We start from the raw sequence: 27,124 nt of genomic DNA, 5'->3' as shown, positions 1-27,124 counted from the left end.
TTCAGCAGTAATTGAATGATAAGTACAGCATTTCGTGCAGCTTGACTTTCCTCAGATTTGATTAGTCAGAAAAATGCGGTATTAAGAGGGCTGTCTTTGAAGAGTTTCGTAAACTTGATTTTCCAGCTGCTCTCAGATCAGAGACAGTGAGGGTAACGAGTTCAGCAGTCACATAATGTATTTGTGTAGCATGTCTGGTTCTTTTTCTGAGCATAAATCGCAATTATGTGGAGACCTGTACATGCATGTGCTGATGGATTCAACCTTCACTCATCAACGAAGGAAGGGCTCTCGAAAACTCAAAACTCGGGTCAAGCTGCCATTGTCCTTCTAGAGGATGACTGATGTGATGAAGACCATGAGACAGAGTAACATATAGATGGACAGTTCAGATCAGAACGTCAAACGGTCCTCAGTAGTGTGGCACGGTGTACGGATACGAGAAAAGTATTGTGATACCCTGCCGTTAAAAGGTACGATGCCCTGTTTTATAAGTAGTGATACTAAGTATGACAGTCTTTTAATGAGAGCCGTTCCTATGAGTTGATGTGTGACAGCTAGGCAGTGATGTGTGAGCAGTTCTCTGCTCGAGGACTGAGTGGATCCGCAAGAGGACGGTTTTAACTTTGTAGCAGTTTACACATAAACTCCAGGTCCAGGATTTAGTTTACCAAAAAAAATATGTATAAATAAAAACACAATATAAATATAAAAAAATGATATAAAAATCTGTCGGATAAAATAAAAATATGAAAAAATACTATAAATATGTTATTATTATTATTATTATTAACTTATAGAATAGACGAAAATGCAATGATATATTAAGAACAATACATAGAAGAAAATCATAAAATAAAAATATGAAGGACAACTATAAATGGTGTATGAGAAACAGAACTACAGACACACTGTGTGTGCATGTACAGTATGTCAACATGTGCTCTAGCTTCTGTTTTTAGCCCCGTACAGTTTCTGCTGGTTCATGTTGTGACCAAATGTCTGCCAGCGTCTGCAGTAGAAGAGTAATGCTATTATAGTAGAGCTAGCCGTCTGCTTCCCCTCCCCTTATTGCTACTTGCCTCTTGACTTAAATATTATTATATTGTCTGACAGACATTTAGTTTTTTTGTCATTTGAAATGTTAGTAAGAAAATCTTAATCTTAAATATGTGACGATCGAATCAGATGTTTATTCATGAACCTTATTTAAAAAAGTGAAACTTACTGATATCCGATCATCTTTAATTCACACAGAGGCCTCAACTTAATTAAAAAAACAACAAATTCAAGTTTGTGAATGTCAACTGAAGAACTATTTTGTATTAAATTATTTTGTTCACATATTTATATAATTTGCACATGTAAAGTGTTTTTCTATCTAATATCTCTCTCTGTGTTTCCTCTTCTCTCAGAGTTATGCTCTCTACATCCTTGGAGATGAAAACGCCACTTCGACAGATGTGTCAAAGTACCTGTCCAAACTCTCTGCAGGTGTGTGTGTGTGTGTGTGTGTGTGTGTGTGTGTGTGTGTGTGTGTGTGTGTGTGTGTGTGTGTGTGTGTGTGTGTGTGCGTGTGCGTGTGCGCGTGTGCGTGTGCGCGTGTGCGTGTGCGTGTCCTCGTGACTTCCCTTCAGAACAGTTTGACTTATCTTTGATTGCATCTCGACTGAGCCCTTTCACTGTGTTCTGTTTGTGCATGTGAGGCTTTATTGACAAGCAGCTCTTATTCGCTGCCAGTCCCATAACTCCGTGCTTCAGGGTCCAGTAACACACAAAGAAAGGCGAATATCGGTGACGCATGTATGTGTCGCCTGAATTCCTCCATTTGTTTTGGCCTGTAAACATATACCGTGTGGAGGAGACAGCTGTCGCTGCAGGTGTTTCACACAGAATTGCTCATTGACTTTGTGGGTGGATCGTTTTTTTTTTTTCTTCTTTTCTTTTTTCTTTTGCTTGTAGTGTCACTGAAAAATAAAACATTTTCCAGTGATGGAACAAAAAACCAACATAATAGCAGTCCTCCACTCACCGGGTACAAAATGTCAATTTCATTTAACCCGTAGTTGAAGAGCTCAATCTTTCCAGTCACAAATGTTAACAACCAATCAGTGAAGGGCTGACAATGCTTTGGTTTTTTTGAGTTTAGTGTTGTACAGTTTGGAAATGTGATGAGCTTGATTTGACATGTAACGGATAAAAGGAGAGCGAATGAATGAAACCATTGACCTCTTTGTCCTGCCATCTCTTTCATCCTCCACGGTCTCAGGCCAGAAGAACTGTTGCAGTGATCCAAACTACAGAAGGTAATCAGAGAAAAGCTTCCTTATTTTAGTTTCTTGTCCAGACTTAATTTGCATGTGTATATTGTATACAATAAGGGTGTGAATTCCTGAGACACCTCGATACTTTAGCCACGATACATTCTTATTGTGATTTTTAACATTTTGCTATATGCCGAGTATGGCGATGACATATATTTTGATTCATTACCAAAAGCGACTCTTCTGGTTGGAAAAAGAAGTTTGATTGAAGGAAGTCCATGAGAAGATGATTCTCACTTGGTTCATTATCTCAGTAAACATTGTTAACATATGTTTATGGTCTCAATCTCTTCTTCAATCCAGCCTGATGCTCATTTAGTACATTGTGGTTTAGAGTTAAATAGACCATAAAGCAGGGGATGCTTTAGTGGGCGGGGCTACCTTGTTATTGACATGTTGCTACCGTCGTTAGCAATGAAGTTAGCTACTAAGATGACTTTAACGATTAGCTGCAAAGTTGACCTTGAATCATGAAGCTAACTATGTTAAAAGCTTCACACCAGAATCCAGATGGATCCAGATCCGGTAAGGTTTCTGCTTGGGGTGTTGATCTGCCAAATCGGATCCACCCGTTGCTCCTCCACAGTCCAAATATGGTCACTTCAGTAAACTTATTGCAAAAATTCCAAGATGGCGACAGACAAAATTCCAAACATCAAAACTGTAGTCCACGAACCAATCGGTGACGTCGTGATGAGTATGTCCACTTCTTATATACAGCAGCAGTCACATTAATAACTATTTACTATAAACTTACACTGTCGAGGAGAAATGCTGCCCCCCATGTGTTTGGAGCAGGCGGCTGCTGTGAAGTTTTCTTGCAAACCAAAACACACAGTTTTTCTTTGAGGTCTAACAAATGTATTTAATGTATTTCTGTCGTCTTCAAACATTTGCAACACTATTTTTTTAAATGTTGAAACCATTATTGTTTGCATTGTTGTTAGATAGCAGTGTTGTTTGGTGCAACACGGCTGCCTGTAGATCTGTGGAACTGTGGAACATTTCCTCCTCTCATATTCAAAGTTTGGTTTTGTCAGTAAATCATAACTGAAACTAAATGTTTGTGTGTTGAATGTAGACGGAGCAGTGTGAAGGAGAAGTTCTCCGGTGAGAGTCTGGCTGAGCAGCTGGTGGTCTGGCTCACCTCAGAAGGTAAGATGGATCTCATCTACATCATCTGGAGTGTTTGTGAAGTCAGACATTTTGTAAGTGACGTTTCACCATTCACTGGGTACCAGAGGTGTGGACCAAGGAATCATTATTATTATTATTGCGTTTTGGTTCTGCTCCGGTTCCTCTGGATCCAGAGTAAACAGGAAGTTATACAGACTGACAGGAAACTGATTGGTCAGTTTAAATTGTCACCCGTCATCATCAGGACCGATGTGGGGAAATGAAATTCTGGTGACTGACAGCAGTTTATGCGGCACTTTAATGCTTCTCATGTGTGATACATAATTATAAGCTTTATTAGTATCGTTAAGTCTGCTGCATGTTATGAGGAACAGAGTAGAGTTGGGACTGTACAAAAGCTCACAACAAGGTGAGTGGTGTTAACACCGGGGAGCGCACGGACACATTGTAAACATCTTAAAAATAGACGCTCATCATCGTTGAGATCGGAGCCAACAAGACCATCGGGCTAGAGTTGGGCTTACATTATGTAGTCTAAAACCAGGCTCAACGCTGTTCATTCCCAGCAAGGCGACATTTAACTTCCCAGATCCACTGACTTTGGATGCTTCAAACCAAGCAGAGGACAATGAAGGACGTATTAGTTACTGTTAATAATACGGCATTACATTTGTTGAAGAGGGCATTATGACTTCTTCAGGACTCGAAACTCAAAGTTTAGCCCTTGAGTGCACATACTTGAGACTTACTTGCAACAACAACTTGGTCCCACCTCTGGTCGTTACACAGTACAATGTTGTGATTTGATAAAGGGGGTGGATGTGTACTGGATGTGGATGTCACCTGTATCCTATGATTTTAAATTGAAAGAGGGCAGCCTCTGAATTAGGAAGAGATCATACAGCTATTCCTGTCCTTCACTGTATTAGGTTTCACCCTGAAGGACCTGGAGTCCGTCCCATTTGGTGTGGCTCTGCCAATCAGAGAGGCTATCTATCGCTGCCGGGAGCAGCCATGTTCTGATTGGTCAGAGGAGGTATGTCTCCTGATTGGGCGACAGGATCTGACAAAACAAGCCCACAAGATGACTCTGGCCAAGAGCAAAGCTGTGAGTGTGATCTAAGTTAACTCCCAGAGCTGTTTTATCCAGAGTTAGATACTTAGATTCTCTTAATGAAGGTCCTAATCTTCCCAATCAGAAACAAACACCAGGATGCACCTTCCACCATCCCCTGCAATATTCACAAAAGTCCCAACACTTTTTTCAAAATGTTTTCGCTTTTGCATACAAATAATATTTAAAGAAGGTTTTAAATGTTGCAAAAGACATTATGGTCCAAACCAGGAGTAGCCCACTAAGAGAGAGTTCTACCAGACATGTAAATTGCTAGAGAGATTGTTAACAGGATGGACAACAAAAACAAATTTTTTGTGATTGTCCAAATCAGAAGTCATACTTGGAAGGGGTTTTGAGAAAAATACTGTTTATGTTAAACATTGATTTACCACTACACCTACTGTTTAATATTATAGGAACAGTCATAAATAGAGCTGAAGGCCGACTTACTGCATATTGTTTTATTGGTGGCAAAAACATAACTTCATCTTGCCACAAACCACTGCCCAACACACTACGTCAAAGGCAAAACCACAGGAAAACTCTATGTAGAAATGGACATGTTTTTAAACCGCTGCTGTAATTATTTTAATTAGATTAAGGAGGTGTACTGATTTTAATTGTAAAGTTAGCAAAAACATTATATCTTTCTTATTTAAAAAAAAAAATGACGTACTGTTTTTTCATGAAAAATTAATAAAGAACGCTTCACAGTTCGGCAAACGGAAGTTAAAAAAAAACAAAAAAACAATGGATGGATGCTTCGAAACACAACATCTACACTAATTAAGAAACAACTACTCAGTGTTCCAATGTCTGAAAACCAAACTGCTTTCACAATTAAAGATTTGTTTGTTTGCCTAACTGAATAGTTCTTTCTTTATTTTTCATTTCCTGACAAATAAGCTGTACATGTATGTAATTATGAATAAGCATTTTGAAAATAATACAAAATCATTCTAATTGTTGTTATTATTTTCTGTTTATAAATGAATGTTTGGAATAATGTGTGTCTGTGTCCGTCCGTCCAGTCTGTCAGTTCAGGTCTGTCCTTAGAGCCTCCTGTGACCACAGAAGCAGATGAGGAGGAAGACGGGATGTCTGACATTATTCAAGAGGTAACGGACATATTGAAAATGGTCTCTGTGTCTGTTGGTCTGTTTTCACTCTGAAGACAACTTATTGTTGTTTATACCGAGGCTTCATGCGATATGTCCTCTCCTCCAGGTCACAGGACTAATCTGGAGTCAGGATCTGAGGGTCCAGGAGGTCAGGAGGCTCCTGCAGAGCTCCAGGCCAGTCCGGGTCAGTGTAGTCCAGCTACCAGAGGTTTCTGATCACGAGTACATAGAGGAGAAAGAGAACAAGTGAGTCTCATTTCACTGACTTTTCTTTTTTCACTTCTCGTTGTGTTTCTTTTGAACTTCTTTGTTTCGAGACTTTAAATTACAAAGCTGGCTAATTAGCTAGGTTGCTAATTCTGTCATTCTTTGGTGCTACACTGATAACAGAAAATGAGCCGAGCAGCAGGCTGGTGAACAGCAGTACTGGGTCTAACAGTCCCTCCACCTCACTCCCCGCCACTCTGGAGAAGGACCAGATAACTAGCTACCTAGTAATGGGCCATATTTAACAGGACTCCCTTGAAATGAATATGTCCTCAAGTTTGTCTCTGTTTCACACAGGACAAATCATTAAGGGCCCTACACCACCTGACACTTATCATTTTCTGAGTCTGTAATGTTTCCTCTGCTCTCTTTTTGTCCCCCAGACTCCTGCAGTTGTGTCAGAGGACCATGGCTCTTCCAGTTGGCCGTGGCCTCTTCACCCTCTTCTCCTATCACCCTGTACCCACCGAACCTTTACCTGTCCCCAAACTCAACCTGACAGGTGATGGGATCATGTGGATTCATATGCATTCCTCAGTGAATTGATAACTCAATAGGAGTGAAGCAGATTGCATGTTTTGCATTTTGCTTGTTGCTCTCTGTAGTTCTGTATTTACGCATATGTTTCATTGTATTTATCTCCCTCAGGCCGTGCCCCTCCCAGGAACACGATGGTGGATCTGAACAGCGGGAACATTGATGTTCCTCCCAACATGACCAGCTGGCCCAGCTTCCATAATGGAGTAGCTGCTGGACTTAAAATAGCCCCAGCTTCACAGGTCAGTCAGCATACTTTCTACCATACCTGCAGCTCACTACTCACTCCAGTACTGCCCTGCTGGGTTTGTGTTGCATTTGCTGCGTATAATTATAGTTGTCAGAATAAACAGAACTGGGTGATTTCCTCTAATGTTACAATCAGGCCAAAATATAATAATCAAGAAAAATGTATAGATATGAACATTTGTAAATCATCAAATGAAAGTTCCCCGTAGGAACTTTAGATTCTAATAAAATAATTTGATTAACAAGTTTCATGTATTATGACCACCAGTGTCTTCAAATGAATGATAGTATGATATAGAAACATGCCCATCTGTCTGGATCAGTCACAGGCTCTGTATGAATAGTGTGCTCAGCTGGGATTAAAACATTTATTTATTATTTATTAACAATTTATTTCTGTTTATTAAGACTAAATTTTTTTTTCTGGTAAAATAATACATTAACAATCGTTGTGGCGTGTTTTATTAAATCTTACAGTGAAAGTGTCAATAAATATATTGATTCTTTTATTCAATTCTGATCAGTCAGGAATAGCATTCTATTAGTAGCTATTTACAGACTGAGGGCTAAAATGTACAAGAAGACCTCAACAATTATTCACAACATGTTAACAGTCACTTTGGCAAACTCATTAAAATATGATGTAATTAAGGTCAGAGTATATGATGGAATAATGGAATAGAAATAGTCAAATTTGGGCTTTTACTTCAATAAACTAATTTGCTTTGTAAACATCCTGTTCTTTTGCAGTAAACAAAGCTTCCTTGTTCTTGTACAAATAAATGTGACCCGTTTTTTAAGGTGGACTCGGCCTGGATCGCCTACAACAAGCCAAAGAGCCCTGAGCTGGCCAATGAGTATGCAGGCTTCCTTATGGCTCTGGGCCTCAACGGACACCTCACCAAGCTGGCCACCCTCAACATACACGACTACCTCACCAAGGTACACGCACACTGAAGGAGCACATGTGGAGAAAACCATGTCACTATTTGTGCAACGATTTTATTTAAAACCCCAAAAAACACACAGTCAGAAAGAATGAGAAGAAAGCACAACAAATATGAACTTAAATATAGTTTATATACACACACCTGCACACGCGTTTCTCGAGATGACTGTAAACGAGAGACGTAAACAGAGCCGGGCAGCCAGTCAAAGTGAAACTCTGCCCTCTGAGAACCTTGAACCGAGACAAGTCCTTCCCACTTTCAGGTGAGAAACACAACAGGATGCTGCAGGCCAAGTCTTCTCTTTGCTTCATTAACAAGTCAGTGTAAAGTTCAGGATGTGAAATGAAGCTCAAAGAGCTTCCCTTATTAGTCATTTCTCTATAAATGAAATGTGAGGAAGTTCTCACACACATTTTTAATAGTAATGCAGTTACTTTTGTTTCAAACAGTCACACAAAATAGGCTTGAGAGCAAAACTTTTCACACTATTTTATTTTTTAAATAAAATAAATTAGATTATAAATCTATTTACGTGAATCAAATACTTTTGTTTACAAACCCAAACGTTTTGCTTGTGAATTTAAAAGTTTTGTTTGTGAATGGAAACTTTTGTTTGTTGAGCTGAATCTCATGCGCAGGTGAAAGATTTTAAGACATGTCTCTATGAGAGTAACCGCGTGGTAAAATCCACTGTTAGTACGATGGGACAGGGAACATTGACGTCCATGAAAAAATCTGAGTGGGAGCAGAGAAGATACCAGTATATTTACACCTAACGTCCGTCTGAGTCCCCCAACAGATTCGTTCAGTAAGACAAATTGGTTGCTAAATGCTCCATGTTCCAGTCTCAAATGTGTTTTCTTTGTTGCCTAATAAAATCATAGAGATTTAATGTTGATGCTAAAATAACTTAGTTGGCCAAAATAACCTTATGCAGAAGTTGCAAGATAACTCAACTTAATGCGATACAGCAAAGTATTTTGTGGGGCAATATTGTACTGATACACAGATGCCAACTATCAATATTTTATCATATAAACTGTTCATACTATATGTTCAAATGAAACCCTTTGATTTTGCTCTTTCAGCCCACTAGGTGGTGCTGAGTTTTTTTTTGTGTGGTCACGAGTAAAGTCAGCAGATTGACAAGAATTTGGTCAAAACAAAGCTTAAGTGTTTGTCAGTCTGTCTGCTTAACACATTACGCTGCAATAAAAATTATTGAAGCTTAATCTTATTAGATAAAACAGATGTTTAAAAACTGCTTTATTTGCAGTCAAAAAAAATTGCAATACATCACATTATGTTATCGCAAAATGTTTAAAATCCCATTATGATCGTATCGTGATATCGTAACGTGATAATTTCGTATCGTGATATCGTATCGTGATAATATCGTATCGTGATTATACCGTATCGTAATAACGTATCGTGTGTATCGTGATAATATCGTATGGTGACTTCATATCTGTGCAGCAGGTATTTAATACAGAGGGTCATGCATCACATGTCATTTCTGTGTACATTTGACGAAAACTATTCTTTTAAGAGATCATTGTCTTTAAAGACAATAATGTCTCGTTGAAACCATCCTGTCCCCTTTGCCCCTCCAGGGCCATGAGATGACCAGCATCGGGCTCCTTCTGGGCGTGTCTTCAGCCAAACTGGGCACCATGGACATGTCCATCACCCGCCTCCTCAGCATCCACATCCCTGCCCTCCTCCCGCCCACCTCCACTGAGCTGGACGTACCACACAACGTTCAGGTGAGAGTCAGGCTGCACACCTGCATCACTGCTGTGGGGACAAATATGAATTGTGGACTGTGACATTTGATTAACTGTGAGTGATTGAGTGAGTATATGAGCAATTACACGGCTGTTAGTGTGTCGGTGTTCATTAAGATCTGCAAACCACCACATAGATTTTTTCACTCACAAATGAAATGATTGAATCTCCTCTCCGTCTGTTCTGCAGGTTGCTGCTGTAATTGGCATTGGGCTGGTTTACCAGGGAACAGGACACAGACACAATGCTGAAGTCTTGCTGTCTGAGATAGGTGTGTACAAACAACAACTAACTCTGCTTTCCAACTGGGGGACTCAAACTTTTTAATTAAAAGTCCACATATTAATTTTACATATGGTCAGAGGTGCTGAATGATTGAGAGCTGCGACTATCAGGCCCTTAATCAATTTGTTGGTTGAAAATGTATTTGATAATCACTTCATGTGTCAGCGTTGTGTTTTTTTATGTTTTTTTTCCGTCCAATATCAATATTTTTGTCAGTTTTTCATTGTCTAGTATGAACATTTTTATCTGTTCTAAAAACCTCCCTAACCATGAACACTGAAGGCATCCGAACATCTCCCATGATCCTACGCTGCAGCACCACGTCACCAAACCACGTCTGCTGTTTTGATTGAGAGAAAATTGGTGGCAGTAAATTACTTTTCAAGCTTCTATATGAGGATTTTATGTTTTTGTTTTGCTCATGATGGCAAAAAATGATGATAAAAACAAAGCAATTCAATACATCTCATCTGGTTGAGGGATAACAAACATTTTCACACTTTTGGAGCCCAATCAATCGATTGAGACACTTATCTCCAGATTAAACGTGTCTTTAGTTTATATTTTGAATGTATTTCTTGCATGTTCATAGCTGATGGTGTCATTCTGGTTATCTCTCAGGTCGTCCTCCTGGTCCAGAGATGGAGTACTGTACAGACAGAGAGTCCTATTCACTGGCTGCTGGACTGGCTCTGGGGATGGTCTGTCTGGGGGTACGTCACTAAAAATACTCCAATAAAACATCTTCCTCATGTTGTTTCAACCTGCTGGAAGTTCCAAGTGGGCTGTTTTTTTTTAACTATTGAGTTGTTTTCTATTTCAATTCTATTTATTTTGGTAGTACTGTTTTTGTCTGGGTTTCTCCTTGTATAATCGCTCATCGTTGGTGCTGACCTGATGCTCATCATTCATATTTCAGAACACAAACATAGTTGCTCTTTTAATCATACATTAAGAGGATTCCAAATCTTTCTCCTACAATGACCATTAGTTTATTCTAGTTTATAAGGCTGAGAAATGGAAACTGAAATCAGCTGTTAGCTGCAATGGAAACAAACCTCATGTAAAGGTGTTTACACACTGACTCTGTGCGTTCATAAGCTCTCAGAAAAAGGAAGCTCTCACACACGTTAACAATCATCTCCCTATTCACGTATGAGCTTGAATTAGTGCAAGTCTTGATAAAAAAAAAAAAAAAAAAAAAATTAAGGAGTCGGGGAATGAGAGTAATGGCAATTACTATTATATGACAATATTAAAGTGAAATGACATTTTCATTAATATATGAAAGTTAAATTACATTTAGGAGGAAAATTCACAAATCTGCAAGAAAATAACTCAAAGGATCTGAAATCACGTGAAAAAAACTGAAGAAACAACAGAAGAAAGCACATCGCTTCACTTTTAACACGATCAGGTCAGCCTCGTCCAAAATAAAAACAATAAAATTGTAACAATATATATGTATACTGACTTTATACTGACATTTACATCAAATGCATTCTAATGGCCCAGCTGGTGGGGAGAGCTACCCACGGACTTCAGCGACCGAAGGAAACGCAAAAAAAAAGGTTATATACAAAAAGACATATGGAAATATGATTGATTGGATAAGTATAAAACATGTACCTGTGTACCTTATACATTTAAATTGAAATGCCACTTAATTGTGAGGAGCATGGCTATTCATTTGAGTTTTGGGTAGCTGGGGAAAAATCCTACATACAGACACAAAATCAAGCACTTTTACTGGATCAGTTTAGTTGTTCAGTGTCTTTTTGTAGTTCGTCAATTATTCAGAAGCTCAGAATTTCTTCTCATAGATTTATGACTTCATAATCTCAGAGAATATCAAAGTTTCTTCTAAATTATGACTTGTACCCTAGAAATTCAGAGTATATTTCTGAGAATATTACCCTCTCAATCCTCTGTATTTTTTTTAACTCTCAATGGCTGCCGTCGTACGTTCTCCTTTCACTGACATTGCCCTACAACTTTCTGCTGCTGTTTGACGTCATCCTTCATCATCTTCTGCTTTTCTCTATACATAAATGATTGTACTGTCTCCTGACTCTCTCTCCTCGTCATGTTTCCACCACTTCCTCTCTCCACTCTTGTCTCATCATTTTCTCTCTTCCCGTCCTGTGGGCCTCCCCTCTCTGTCCTCACAGCATGGCAGTAACCTGATTGGGATGACGGACCTGAACGTCCCTGAGCAGTTGTATCAGTACATGGTTGGAGGCCACCGCAGAGCTCAGGCCGGGGCCAACCGGGAGCGGCACAAGTCCCCCAGCTACCAAATCAAGGTAGAGGGACAAATCCTTCTGTTTCTATCAAACGGCATCTTAAATGTAATAACACAACATACATAACATACTGTAAACGTCACTATAATGGGTAATAGTTTTATTACATATAGAAGCCTTGGAGTGCCGGAATCATCAGTCAGGCTTTTTTATTGGATTGTTTGGTTATATACTGTCAGTTTATTAGTAACAAGAAATTGAAGGATATTAAGGCCAAAGATTTGCTTTGTTACACTGACACTGTTGTCATTATGTCTCACACCTTCCTGTGTTTCGTATGATGAATTACACATATGATGTTTGTCAATTTAAAAGATTATTCTTCAAGTCCAGAAAGTCTCAGTGTCGTAGGTTTGTCGTCGTATCATTTGGTTTGGTGGGAAACCACATCTCTCACACAACGTGTGTCACCAGACAGTTAGACCACAAACGGAGACTTTATTGATATGAAAAATGATCTTTTAAATTGACAAACATCATATGTGTAATTCATGGTATAATTCAAAACGTATCAAAAAGGATTTGTTTGTCACCGCTGACTACCATATATATTTCAAAATATGTTGGCCGGATACCTTATTCCATTGTATTATTATGTATTAATAAACTACCGAACATTATAGGTTCCAGACAAAAATAAATGAATAAACTCTTTTCGCTTTGCACACCTCTTCAAGTTAAGTTGACTGCAACACTTAATTATGTCACAGCTATTGAGATTGGACACGTTAACAAGAAGACACTGGTAGTTCGCTGACTCGTCACTGTGGTGTTGTTTTGTTTTCTCCAAACATTATCGATGGCGGCTCCAGGAGGGCGATACCATAAATGTTGACGTTACGTGTCCCGGGGCTACGCTGGCCCTCGCCATGATCTACCTGAAGACCAACAACAGGTGAGAAAAGACAAACGACTCCACAGAACTCAACCTTAAATTTGATTAATTTTCTCACCGTGGTATCCAAAATGGTATTGAGTATCTAGTATTTTCCTGGGTATCGGTATCCACTTTCAATCGTGACAACCTTAAAGTGTATGATATGCTGCCGGTCCTCTGGACTGCTCTGATCTATCTCCGGGTGTATCGCCGTCTGCTATATTCTACCGCAAAAAATAAATAGAAATATATTGATTCTGGAGAGAAATATTGTTGATATTGCATCTTTTGCCCACCCCTAGTTAACACTGATGCTGAGTTTTGTAAACGTTATGTTTCTATTTGTGAACGTGGAGTAAAACATCCTCACATGCCTGATGACAAATCCCTTCCCTGGGTGAGTCCAGGTACATTACGCCACAGGAGGAGAAGAAGACCACCTTCCTGCCTTCTGCTATTGGTCAAGAGGTTCCCGTCTTCTCCCGAGAGGCTCATATGACGCCGTCTGTCTATTGGCTGAGAGGGTGTTAAAGGACGGTATTAACACCTCCTTGTCTCTTCCTGATTCTGTCCTCTAGGTCCATCGCTGATTGGCTGAAACCTCCAGACACCTGGTTTCTGCTGGATTTCATCAAGCCAGAGTTTCTGCTGCTGAGGTGTGTGTGTGTGTGTGTGTGTGTGTGTGTGTGTGTGTGTGTGTGTGTGTGTGTGTGTGTGTGTGTGTGTGTGTGTGTGTGTGTGTGTGTGTGTGTGTGTGTGTGTGTGTGTGTGTGTGTGTGTGTGTGTGTGTGTGCCCCCACCTCTATATAATCTGTTACACCTGTCTCTCCTTCTTTTCCGTCTTCCCTCTCAGACTCTTGCTCGGTGTATAATCATGTGGGATGAAATCCTCCCAAATACTGAGTGGGTCAAGAGTAACATCCCCCAGGTGAGAAAACAAACACACATGTATTAGCAGCTGAGTCACTGTGACTTTAAAATTGTTGTGAGGGTTGTTTGGTTTCTGTGGAGGTTTTTCCCTTCTGTCCAGCTCATCAAAGTTTTTCCCGGTTGTTGTTGTAGAAAATCACACAAAACAAGAAATGTATGTGAACATAAATAGCCACTCTGGATACGCAAGGAAGGAGCATCAGCTGCTTTATAAGCAGATAAATCCACTGAGTGATGTTGGACGGCATGGAAGAAGTATCTATCTTCCGTATGATTTGATGGTTGAAACATTTAATGATGGTTGATGGTTGAAACATTTAACTCATGACCTTCTCCGTCTGGGTGGTATATTGTGACTTCTCCATAAATGATTGCACATACACTTACATATTTATGCACATGTGGATGGTCTCTGAATGACAAGGAATGAGAATTAGAACGACTACAATGTTTCTTCAGTAAATTTCTTCATTTTGATTCATCAACCACATGATTAGACGCCATTTAATGGGAATTTTTTTTAATAAAATTGTAAAACTCAGAATTTAGAAAAATGAAAATGGAAAACACGGAAATTTGGGAAAAAATAATACAGAATCTGAAAAAAAATGAAAAAGGATTTCACAGGGCCCTAACTACTAGTAATAGTAGTGAATCAAAACATGATATTTGTTAACCTATTGAAGGTTGTCCTCTCTATCCCGAGTGCTCAGATCGTGTGATGTCCTTTCACTACGTTTCCTGTTGCAGTTAAAGAACTTACTTGACTTCTATACGGATCCAAATAAGATATAATGTAAGCCTGACAGGCTGTTGGTCAAGTTTAATAAAAAGTACATTTATGTTACTGCTTTGGGGTCAGTTCTTAATGTAAACATTTATATTTTAATAATGCACCAGGTTAGAGGGTTCCTTGTACAATTTACATCATTAGTTCTATGAGAATCAATTTCATATCCAAGCAAAATTGGTATTGTAACTGAAATATCCTTAACCGAATCAATATTGAATCGAATCGAGTCGTCGGAGATTAAATCGTGTCCGGACCTTGTGAATCGGAATCAAATCGATTCGGGAAATCAGTGGCGATACACAGCCCTGTTTGTGTATCAGCTTATTTTGTATCAGCTGAGCGGCTTATTAGAGTCAACTGCTCAGAGGTTAAGATCGTGTTTGCCTTAGTGGTATCGGGTGTGGTTGTATCGGAGTAGTTTTTACGAGTAGGAGGAGGACATGAGTAAAGTAGCCCTAATTTCAATGAATATTAGTGACCAGAGCTCTAGCACATTCAGAACACTGTGTCATTGCAATCAGGTACACATTCTGTACTGTAGTTACAACGTTGGTTCAAAATAGGTCGGGAAGCAATTATCTAATTGGTAAATGTATTTCTGCACACCTCAGTTTCTTACTTCAGCCTGTCATTACTGTTACTGGTGAAATCATTTTATTCAAGGTGGATGATCTTAACATCTTTCCATACAGAAACGCTTTGTCTAGTCAGTTAGGGGGATTTTACGCCAGTTGAAAATGTTAGAAAAGTTCACATAATACAATCTCTACAAAGTGTCTGCATTTGCTTTCTTTTCAGATCATGAGGGGGAATTTTGACCCTTCAGAAGACATTAACATGGAGACAATGGCGTGAGTATTTAATTCTTGGTCAAACCTCCACTATTGTATGTCTTGTGTCACCAGGACTGATCATGTGATCTGTTTCTCCCAGTCAAGCCCAGGACTACATTACCGCCGGCGCCTGTATGGCTTTGGGTTTACGCTTCGCCGGCTCTGCCAACTCCGATGCCTTCGACTGCCTCTACGAGTTCGCCAGGACATTCATGAAGATCATGTCCTTCGCTGGGACAGCTGCTGTTGTAAGTGTTCATGTGTTTACCTTCAATGCCGTGTTGCCTCACATGCATCTACTTCAGATAATGATTTCTTGTGTCTGCTGGTCATCTTAGCAGACGGGTTACTACAACCTGCAGACCGGTCTGTCGATGATCCTGCTGGCCATGTCCATGGTGATGTCGGGCACAGGGAACCTGCAGGTCCTGCAGCTCTGCCGCTTCTTTCACAAGAGAACCGGCAGCGAGATGAACTACGGCTTCCACATGGCTCATCACATGGCACTGGGCCTGCTCTTCCTTGGAGGCGGCAGGTGAGACGCCAACACACGATTATTTCACAGATTTCTCACAGAAATGTGTTGCTTGAATGCAAAACATAATGATCTACATTAATCCGTACTTATTTCTACATCTTGGAACTGGCATGTTAGGACAAAAAGCAGTTTAAAAAAAAGCTGGCATCGCTGAATCTAAACGAACCCTTTAAAACACAAAGTCTCAAAAATGCACAAATAAACGGCAGTAGAGCACCAACCCCTGGCAATTTTCTTATTTGTGCGATCATTTATATTTATGAAAGTTGTCAGATGGCACCTGAACTGTTGAATTCCAACAAGACGTAAACACACAGTCCAGATATGGGACTGTAGTTTCTGGGAAGGATCAGATCCAAACCATGTGTGAGTCAGCCACACAAATACACAAGTCTGTTTGATCTTGTGCATGATGAAAGACATTTATACACAGAAAACAGGTTCATTTAAACGCTGACAGTATTTCTCGAGAAACAACAGCTCTCACTCTCATTACACTTGCAGCTGTTTTCAGGCCAACCTTTTCTTTTGGCTGTTGTTGTATTTCAGACCTGCCAGCTGCACAGACTCAGTTTGAATGCCGTGCACTGTAGTGTGTATTATCATAAGTGTGTGTTACAGCAGGTACGCAAAGGAAGAAGTCAATTTCCTACTGACGTTTCCTTTCCACACATTCTTCATTATAGCTACGCCGCCGCCATTCATTTTTTGCATTCTTTTGCCTCGTGTTTTTCATTATTACTGCTAATCATAACCATTTCCCCCGCCCTCCCTCTTTCAGTTCATTCACTCTCTCACCAATTATGATCTTATGATGACCATTGAGTTTTTTAGTCTGATACTGAAGTGAAAGTAACATTTTCAACCCAATGTCACTCATGGCGTTCAGACTAATGGTGGCTGCGGCATACTGCAGGGACTCTGCATGTCCTTTACATGTCTACAGCAGTTTCTTAACCTCATACGTCAGATGGTTTGTTACACTAAGAAGCATCCTTGGAAAGGTGGCAGGTGATTGGATGAACAATCTGTCACTCATACCAGTCTTACTGGTTCCCTCGGCAGACAGCCAGTAGGATTTTTCCATTGGATTTTGGATTATTGCTGATTATTAAAAGTAACCTGACGAGCCAGATGTTTGGTTCAGTCTAAACTCTTATAAATATTTTCTGAATTTGAGTTTACCTGCAGGGCTGGGATAGGTGCATGCTAGTGATTAGCATTAGCAAATATTAGCAAAAATAAAATGCAAATAAACATAAGCAATTCTCAGGCTAGTCAAGGCTACTCTTTACTCCTCTCTCCACAGTCTGCAGAGGTGTTTGGAGTTTGTCATTCTCAAACTTTCACCAGCTATTGGATACCAATGTAGTACAGATATATTACATTTTATCCACATTCACACACTGTCAGTCTTTATGGTTGTTTGAAGTGTAACAACATGAGGATGTTAAGTTGTTGAGGCTCTGAAGCCTGCTGACCGTGCTCCGAGCAGCCATTTAAATGAAGAGCAGCGTCCTCGGTTATTAAGTCCTCTCACGTAACCTTCCCCACAGAAGCAGCCTTCATTGTCTGACCCAGCTTTATAATGATGACTCTTATTTGCCAAGCACACACTTTACTGCCCACTATTACCTTTAAGAGGCTCTGTGATGGCGTGTGATGACGTTAACTAGATAACGACTCACACCTGGTTTTAAAAACAGACCAGAGCAAAACTTTGTTTTGTTGTAAGTGCAGAGTGAGAACGACATGCCATCATTTACTGTGATCACGAACACTGTACATTTGTTACTTTTACATATACGTCACTAGTCGTGTTTCCCTTTTAATTTTTAAGAGAACCGAAAAAATGTAGCGAAAAAAGAAATTGGTGCATTTCCATCCACTGGAGTGAATAAACTCTGCTACGCAAAGTGTAGATTTGTCAGAGGTTTGGGGCTTTAGGCGGTGACTACAAATTATTCCAACAGTCTATTATTATGAAACCCCGATAGTAAAATTAAAAATATCTGTGGCGCGCAGTTGGCGGAGTGGTTAGAGCGCATGCCATGTACGAACGTACATACGCAGCCGACCCCGGTTCGAATCCCGGCCGGAGGTCCTTTGCTGCATGTCACATCCCCTCTCTCTCTCCTCATGTTTCCGATCTATCCACTGCTAATAAAAGGCATCTATGCCTCAAAAAAATCTTTAAAAAAAAAAAAAAAAAATATCTGTTCAGAAGGCCCATTGAAATGAAAATACAAACTCCCCCAGCAACAAACAGATGAATAGTCACGAAGGAAAAAACACCTAAATCGAGCATAAAAATCATTTTCATACAATTGAGGAAAATGTGTTGAATGTAGCCCTTTTCCATTCAACTTTTCTGATGGGATCTTTCAAAATGAGCTTTGTTGTACTTGAATGGAAGCATGTCTGGTGTGTGACTGTGTTTGTTTAATGTTTGTGATTCTTAGGTACACCCTGAGCACCTCCAATTCTGCCATTGCTGCTCTGCTGTGTGCCCTCTACCCACACTTCCCCGCTCACAGTACTGACAACCGGTGAGCCCATGATAACAGGACCTTGGTCACAGTGTATACTGGTGCTTAATGATAAACTGACAATGTTTGTTTTGGTCCATTCAAAATTGAAAGGTGAGGTTTTTCAGTTGGTTCCCGTCATCCAGGAGAACAACATCTGTTGTTGTTCATTAAAAGACTAGATATCGGTCTCCTTTACTAACGAACTGTGTCGTTGCTGCAGTTACCACCTGCAGGCCCTGCGTCACCTGGCCGTTCTGGCTGCAGAGCCTCGCCTCCTGGTCCCCGTGGACGTGGACTCCCTGAAGCCCTGCTACGCCCTCTTAGAGGTCACCTACAAGGTGAGTCCGTCGTTACTGGATCATTCCAAGAACATCCAGAATCACAGGCTGACGTGATGCGTTTTCATTTTACCGCTTGCCCGTGTTTCTATACGATGTACTTCCTCTAGCTGCCTCCTTCTCCATCTCTGTCACATTAAAACTGTCTGGCTGCTCTTCCTCCTGATGACATGTTTTACACGCAACCACACACATGCTACCACGAGCTGTGATGAAAATATGTGCGTGTTTCAGGTGTTGATGAGAAGAACTTCCACCAAACATTAAACCAAATGAGAGTTAATGAAGTTCCACTGTAAAATCAACGACGCATTATGCTTCACTGTTTGAGCTCATCAGAGAGCAGGGCGGCTGATTACTGATGAACAATGCAGGTTTTTTTCTTTTTGCATCTGATAAAATGCAACACTTTTAATATATTTAACAAAAAATGATGAACATATATCAACATTTATTTACCACTATGTGCTATATATCTGGTTGCAAGTATGAAGTTAACTGTCAAAGAAAAGGGAACATCAGGTTACTACACCATCTGCACTTGTAATAGAAAAAACATTTTTCAATTGCTTTTCCTGACATTTTAGGTTTTTTGCCGTGGTGTTATTTCAGAATCGGTATCGTGGTTTGTATTTAGGGAATCGTATCAAAGTCACAAGTTTGGTATCGTGATAACACTAGTCCAAAATAGATGACATTATGCAAAAACTGTAGCTTCTTTAATCCCAAAATGCCAGGAAGGTTCTTCTTTGTTCTTCCAGTTACGGAGTGGAGCCACCGTGGCTCACACTTCCGCTTTTTTGTGACCGACCTTGTTTAAGACTACAGTGTGTGCATTCATTCTGGCCAGTTATGTCATTTGGATCATGTGTGCTTGTTAGAGACCATTTCCACCATGAGAAGCAGGAAAAAGTGTGATGCCACGTGTTTTTTAAGAAGCCCAACATCCGTTATGAAGTTCAACCTGAACAAATGTAGATGTTTTTCTGGTGTTCAATTTTACAGTCGACAGCCGTTGTTGCATCACTGTATGTAGTTGTGTGGGTACATATGCAGTAAATAGCTCCTGAATTACAGTCATTTCTGAGGTTGTGTTGCTGCTCTGTGTAGATGTGGCTATTTTAAAAGTGCAGTTTTTTCCTGCAGCAGTTTTGTTGTCGTTACATATTTCATTCCAAGTCAGGATTTCCCAAGGAGTTTTTTGAAAGATAAATTATGTGTTTCCAAACACCTTTCAGCAAACAGTAGTCCATTGTGGCCAAAGCAGAATGTGTGACCTTTTATGGAAAATCAGAAACACTGAGAAGAGCAGAAGTGTTAACACCCAACAGATGGCTTTTGACTGGAAGCTTGCAAATTAAAATCCTAGCTCACCTGGAAAAGTCTGCTAGGGGAAAGCTAAGTGAGCAACAGTATGTTTGGGCCATTTTGTGCCTTTTTATAACAGACAGAAGAGAGAGGACAGGAAATGAGAGGGAGAGATGCAACCAGCGATAACCTCCGATTCTGAAGAGTGATACCAACTTAGTGCCTTAAACTTGCATTCTCTCTCCTGGCCATCAGGGGGCGACTCATCTGGTTGCAAAAAGAAGTCTGAATACATGGAAGCCAATGAGAAAATGATTCTACTTCACACTTCATTTATTATCTCAGTAAATATTGTAAACATGAGTTTGTTGTCTCAATTTCTAGTTTCAAGTCTTCTTCCTTCCTCCGGAGTCCAAATATGGTCACTATCATATACTGGTTGCAAAAATCCATGATGGCGACGGATATCATTTAAGATGGCGACGGCTTCAAAACTGTAGTCCACAAACCAATGGGTGACGTCACCGTGACTACGGCCACTTTTTATATGCAGTCTATGGGTGCAAGAAAGGTCCCTGGGTAGACAGAAGAACAGTTGTGAAGTTTAGTACTGGGGTTGTTTGTGGTATGCCACCATTGGCAGTGTATTACCTATAGTAGGTCGAGTTTGGAGAAATAGACAGCAATGTACTGCTGTTGACGTATTTAAGAAAAAAAATTGTGTGGACGCTCAGAGATCATCAGGAGAAGCTTGTTTTGGCCGTATCTGTCTGTCCTGAGCTTTGCGTCAGACAGACACCATCATAACAAAGAGAAGTCCATTAGTGGGAGCAGATCGGCCGGGGAGGCCCTGAATGTTGCTGGTGAGGGTTGTGCTTTTATTACTGTAGGATCATCTTCCTTGCTCTGACGCTACGACTGTCAGATTGAGGTGACAAGCTTATCAAACAAAGTGTGATGCAAACATCTTCTGGTTGGTAAAACAATGTCAAACAACTAGATAGTAGCCTAAATAGACACAGCGGTGATATATTCTCAAGATACTGGACTTCCTCAGCACGCTTTTCTGCCAGAAATATGACACTATGTGGACACAGGGTCTAAAACAATCAACATCAGTTTAAGTGTACTCTTTATTTAGAATACTTTCACACTTTGCTGCCCTTTCTGCTCTCTTCAAAAACACCAGACTCCATTAAACCTCTCAGAACATGAGGTGCACACTGCCTCTGACAGTTACAGTGCTGTGAAAAAGTGTTTGCCCCCTTCCTCTTTTCTTCGTTTTTTGCCTATTTATCACACTGAAATGTTTCAGATCATCTAACTCATTTTAGTAGAAGACAATTTGACTGAACACAAAATACATTTTTTATATGATTATTCGATTTATTCGAGGTGATGAATTATTCCAAACCTATATCAGCCATGTGAAAAAGTAATTGTCCCCCTAAACCTAATAACTGGATGCGCCACCCTTGACGGCCACAACTGCAATCAAATGTTTGCAATAACTGGCAATGAGCCTTTAACATCGCAGTGGAGGAATGTTGGCCCATTCTTCTTTGTAGAATTGTTTTAATTCAGCCACATTGAGAGTACTGCCTGTTTAAGGTCATGCCACAGCAGCGAGGTGGGATTTAAGTCAGGACTTTGACTAGACCACTCCAAAACCACGAACTGATGGGCGGACATTTTCCATCAGTTTTCTGGTTGAGAGCAGAATTCATGGTTCCATCAATAATCAGTTGTCCAGGGTCTGAAGTAGCAAACAGTCCCAGACCGTCACACTAAAACCACCATGTTTGACTGTTAAGATGCTCTTATTGTGGAAGGGTGTGTTGGATTTCCACCAGATATAACAGGACCCATATCTTCCAAAAAGTTCTACTTTTGACTCATCAGTCCATAGAATCGTGTCCCAAAGGTCATGGGGGTCATCAAGGTTTTTTTGGTAAGTGTGAGACGAGCCTGTGTTCTTTATGGACAGCGTCTCTCAGCTCTCCCATGGGTGCCATCTTAGACCAGTGTCCTTCTTATTGTGGAATCATTCATGAACACTGACCTTAACTTAAGCAATAGAGGCCTGCAGTCCGTTGGATGTTATTCTGGGCTCTTTTGGGATCTCCTGGATGAGTCACTGATGTGATCTTGGTGCCCGGTCAGTCCTGGGAAGGTTCACCACTCTTCCATGTTCTCTATTTGTTAATAATCTCACTGTGGTTCACTGGAGTCCCAGGCATTATAGACCCATTAAAGACCGATAAATGGCATTTAATTTAATTTCTTCCTAATTTGTACTGTTGATCACAGAATCATGTGCTCATCATCTTTGTGAAACCTTTTAGCTTCAGGTCTGGCAGTAATCATTTCTGGGTGCGTCTTGTGAAATTGAATTTTGGCAGGATCATACTGGCATGACATTTCACGATTATCTTGGCCAAACACAGAGGGCCAGAAAGTTAACAGCATATCAGGTTTGTTTTAATGACGCCATTTTCTGTTGTTTCAGGAGTCCAAGTGGTACAACGAGACGACAGTCGAGTTGATGGCTCCCACCATGCTTCCTGAGCTGCATCTTCTCAAACGGGTAAAATCAAGTTACACAGACACTGTTCACTGTAACCGAGTGTTGATAAACACACAATATTAACATTATACATTCCTTAGGCCAGCTAAATTGAATGAACGGTAGATAAATCAAACGCACCCTGTTACCATAATGCGTTAATTGTCTTATTGATGTGTATTTATTGACTGCAGGTAAAGGTGAAGGGGCCGCGATATTGGGAGCTGTCTGTAGACCTCAGCAAAGAAACACAGCATCTACAGTAAGTAGAGAGGGAATCTACAGAACTACACAGCTCACCGTTTAAAATGCTTTAAGCTGGATGGAAAGTTACATACAACATATACATGACATGTACACGTCACATGTTCATTATTAAGCTGAATTATAACGGCAGTCTGTCTTATTTACTCTAAATAGTTGACTTTAAATGGTAACCGTATTTTAGCAACCAAAATCTGATGATTTTTAGAAGTTAGTGTTGTGGCCTGCATGTCTTGACCCAATCGTGGACAGATTGTTTTTTATACATCTGCCTCAGGTCCATCCTGTCCAGAGACGGCGTGTTGTATGTGAAACTACGTGCCGGCCAGCTGCCTTACAAAGACGACCCTCAGGGCTGGAAGAGCCTGCTGGCGTCAACCGTCAACCACCGCAGCTCTGGTGTCAGAGCCTTCAAGGTAAACGCCTCACACCAACCTCCATCATCAGGAGTCCAGTAAGTGTTGGGGATATATAATGTCTGATTGTCTGTGTTTACCAGAGACTGAGCTATAGAAATGATCCACCGTGCTACATTAGTCATTTCTTTCACTATTTTCCAAATAACTTGTATCCATAAAATGTGTACAAGCTAATGTAAATCAATCAAACACAATAAGATATACAAATATTGATAAGATATACAATAATTGTGTTCAATTATTCTAAAAAATAAAATAAAAATCAGATGTGTGTGATCATCACACAATATTTATTTTTCCTAAACAATTCTGAATGGAGAAAAATTAACAAGATATTTCTCAAAACAGCTACATTATTTGAACATTTACATTTACATTTAGGTCATTTAGCAGACGCTTTTGTCCAAAGCGACTTACAATAAGTACATTTGTCAAAAGAAAGAAACAAGGAAACCACAACATATCATTGCTGATAAGGTAAGAGCTAAAAATAGAACAAGTGTTAGGTCCTCATCTGAGTAAACTAGTACTTCAAGAGCAACAGTGCTACGATCAGAGTGCTATAGTGCATTTGAACTATGTTTATTTTTATGTTTTGGACACATCAATTTTATGAACATACAGCAAAGCTATTGATATTTCATTATGTTTTGCACTGTATGTAACATAATGACCTATAAGACAGAAGTGTTTGTTGACTTTACTTTACTATAGTCTAAATAATCAGTTATCCTACTCTTCCCTTTCTATCCTTCCTTCATTCTGTGTACTTCCTTGTAAATATTGGTTCATGTAAATAACTGTCATTTCCTGGCATGTTTCTGCAGCCTGAAGCGATCTCTACGTTCACCTCAGAGCCTGCCTTGGTCTCCTTCGCCGAGTTCTTCTGCAAAACATCTGAAGAAATTAAACATGTGAGTTCAACACAGAAATAAATGGAGGTTAATTGCAGCGGTTTTACTAAAACTATTGATTATCATAGTATACATAATTAACTTTACCAAAAAAGGCTCAGGATTACAAAAATCTGAACAAAATGTTCTTATTTTGAGACTTTTATTTGTGAGTATTTTCTTTATTACACACACAACAAAAAACAAGACACTTGAATATGAAAAATAATATTTGATTGTGGAGGAAAAATAAAGCAGCTCTACCTCAGCTGCCACTGACTGCACCGCATGACAGAAGTCACACAACGTCACTTGATGAATATTAAAGGAAATGTAAGGCTAGGAATAATTCAACAGCAAAGTGTGATGTCAGAGACGTCGTCCACAGAAAGAGAGAATGCTGTGCCCTAACAGCAAGCGTTTTGATACATGGCTATCAGCTGTGATCAGGTATCCAGATCAGACTGGAGACGGAAACACTTAACAGATGATCAGGAGGATGTGATGTCTTTTTAAACAGAACAGATATTTTATATTGTGATATAAACTGGATATTACATACATTATAAGAAACAGCAAGTAGGAAACTTTCAGGTGATCTCCTGGTCAATTCCATCCTCACAGCTTATTTAGGAAATTCTAGACTCATGCATAATTCATGGGATTGGCTGGAACGCTTTAGTTAAAGCGATTGCAAATTTGCAACTTTCTATAGGAGCTGATAAATGAGTGGACATTGAACAACCCTGCAGTGTGCAAGTTACATATTTGTTTATTTCATGTATTTTTTAGGTTGATTCACACATTTATAGTATTATATGGTTCAGTCCTATGCTTGTGGAATCTTAACGGTTCTCCTCTTTGGAAAACATTAAAAAATCAGCAGGAAATATTGAAAACTATCAATAATAAAGAGAAATTGATGTGCACCAACCTGTCTGTGTGTTGCGTTTGCAGAGAGGTGATACTCCTGTGCTGTTCTCGGCTATGCTGTACGAGTGTGTGACGCAGGAATGTCCTGAGATGCTGCCCACCTACATCGCTATAGAGCAGGTAAAACACAGCATCATTCATTAAATCGATCTAACTTCTATGCTTAGGGGGACAACTGGAAGAAATGTAAACTGCGATCAGATATCAGTGGATTTAAGGATATAAGTTGACCGCTGTGAACTTTAGTTCAGGCAGATGAAATCCTTTCTACCCATGTGATGGTTTTTAACAGGCGGTGGGTGCTCTGCGACGGGGTGACCTTCTACAGACCTTCCCCCTGTGGCAGATGCGTCTGGTGGTGGATTTGTGGGACAGCAGGGTGCTGCGTGGTCCCGCCAACCGCCACAACGCTCTACTCACCTCAGAGTTCCTGCCTGTCATGAAGAACATGGTGGATGTAGCGCTGGACAGCTGGCTCAAAGGTGAGGAGATGGATGGATGCTTGGTTGGAGTGTGTGACTGAATAGAGTTCTGCAGTGATCCACGTCACCTGGTGGAGGAGACAGTGAAACATTTCTCTTGTTTACGTCTATTCTTTTAACCATCTATATGCTTTGGTTTCCTTCTGATGTTCCTCAGGGTTCATGTTTAGGCCCTTTTCTTTTAATCATATGTATGCTTTGACTTCCTTCTGGTGGTCCTCTGGGAATGTTACTAGGATGTAAGGAGAAACTCCAAAAATCTGAGGTTTCCCTATCATTATAAGCATTTTGTCATCATGAAAAGAAAAAACACTTTGCTGTGAGTCTCTACTGTGTTTTAGTGTAATTAATGGGAAAAATGCTTCATCTAGCTTCTCTTCTCTCCTGTCTGTTTATATATTAATAAGAAATAAGAAATATTTTCTTATTGAGTTGTTGAATTTTTATTTAACCGATTATGTTTATTTCATGATTGGAAATCATCTGATGAAAAAATACTCTTAAATTGTAAAACACAGGATTAAAACAAAACACGTAATTTGGGGGAAATGATTTCATTGGGCTGTCCCTCCAGACACAGAGTTAAACTCAGCAGCAGTGTCTTTGAGCGGCTGGATGTGTTTCAGCTCGACTTCCTGTGCAGACTACAGCACAGTGACTATGTTTACACACCAACAAACACATTCCATCACTTGCTCGGTAGGAAGTTCACACTGAGAGGCGTGGGAACCAGGTGAAGTTGTCGGACCAGCACGTGATTATGTGATCGGTTGAAACACGTCTTCACTTTCATGATTCACAAAGCCTCTCGACTCTGCAGACTTTTCTCAGGAAAACTAAGCCAAGTTGACCTCGAGCATCAGGAATGTTTCTGTTCTCCACACGAAAAAATGTTTCCTTGTTTTTTTTTCTCTTCTCTCAGTGCTGTTTGGTGCATTTTAGTTCTTATTCTAATTCCGTTAACAAACGAGCCAAGAGGAGGAAACTGGCAGGTCACTCGTTGATTGATTGACAATGCATATGGATTTTTTTTTTTTTTTTTGCGATATATTGAGATATGAAGATTTACAGGAATTTTCTCCCAAAATGTTGGACATTTTAAAATTAAATACATCAATTTGATGCTCTTTGAAAGCAAAGCTAGGCATCTGGAACTATAAATAATTTTGTGCAATTGTAAAAAATGTATTCATGGATATGAAAACAAAAACGACCCACCCACAAAACGAGACGGGTTGGGTGGTGTCCTGGCCTGTTCTTTGTATTGCTTTTATACACTCCCACATTTCAGGGCTCTGCTTCTCTGCTCTCTGTTCTCACACCTTAAACGGTCCCAAT

The 27,124-nt window shown here is 39.9% G+C and overlaps 1 protein-coding gene across 2 annotated transcripts in view; it reads left to right on the top strand.

Annotated features, from left to right (window-relative positions):
* The window catches only part of anapc1 (anaphase promoting complex subunit 1), a 59,017-nt gene that overhangs the window by 26,329 nt on the left and 5,564 nt on the right, over positions 1–27,124 (top strand). The window contains exons 25-51 of one of the 2 annotated variants that reach the window (XM_084020859.1): positions 1,416–1,494; positions 2,270–2,306; positions 3,406–3,479; positions 4,391–4,569; positions 5,610–5,696; positions 5,806–5,945; positions 6,350–6,468; positions 6,615–6,745; positions 7,554–7,694; positions 9,316–9,468; positions 9,680–9,761; positions 10,397–10,488; positions 11,947–12,081; positions 12,894–12,976; positions 13,537–13,615; positions 13,812–13,886; positions 15,480–15,532; positions 15,615–15,762; positions 15,856–16,049; positions 18,515–18,601; positions 18,804–18,921; positions 22,739–22,816; positions 22,990–23,057; positions 23,337–23,475; positions 24,306–24,392; positions 25,329–25,424; positions 25,597–25,786. In XM_084020859.1, coding sequence (XP_083876985.1) covers positions 1,416–1,494; positions 2,270–2,306; positions 3,406–3,479; positions 4,391–4,569; positions 5,610–5,696; positions 5,806–5,945; positions 6,350–6,468; positions 6,615–6,745; positions 7,554–7,694; positions 9,316–9,468; positions 9,680–9,761; positions 10,397–10,488; positions 11,947–12,081; positions 12,894–12,976; positions 13,537–13,615; positions 13,812–13,886; positions 15,480–15,532; positions 15,615–15,762; positions 15,856–16,049; positions 18,515–18,601; positions 18,804–18,921; positions 22,739–22,816; positions 22,990–23,057; positions 23,337–23,475; positions 24,306–24,392; positions 25,329–25,424; positions 25,597–25,786 — 2,944 coding nt within the window. Of the gene's footprint in view, positions 1–1,415; positions 1,495–2,269; positions 2,307–3,405; positions 3,480–4,390; positions 4,570–5,609; positions 5,697–5,805; positions 5,946–6,349; positions 6,469–6,614; positions 6,746–7,553; positions 7,695–9,315; positions 9,469–9,679; positions 9,762–10,396; positions 10,489–11,946; positions 12,082–12,893; positions 12,977–13,536; positions 13,616–13,811; positions 13,887–15,479; positions 15,533–15,614; positions 15,763–15,852; positions 16,050–18,514; positions 18,602–18,803; positions 18,922–22,738; positions 22,817–22,989; positions 23,058–23,336; positions 23,476–24,305; positions 24,393–25,328; positions 25,425–25,596; positions 25,787–27,124 lie in introns of both variants that reach the window. The other variant, XM_084020858.1, reaches the window with a different exon arrangement.

Source organism: Eutrigla gurnardus, assembly GCF_963514095.1.
Source record: "Eutrigla gurnardus genome assembly, chromosome: 11".
Lineage (NCBI taxonomy): Eukaryota > Metazoa > Chordata > Actinopteri > Perciformes > Triglidae > Eutrigla > Eutrigla gurnardus.
This window is presented reverse-complemented; position numbering and strand designations above follow the sequence as displayed.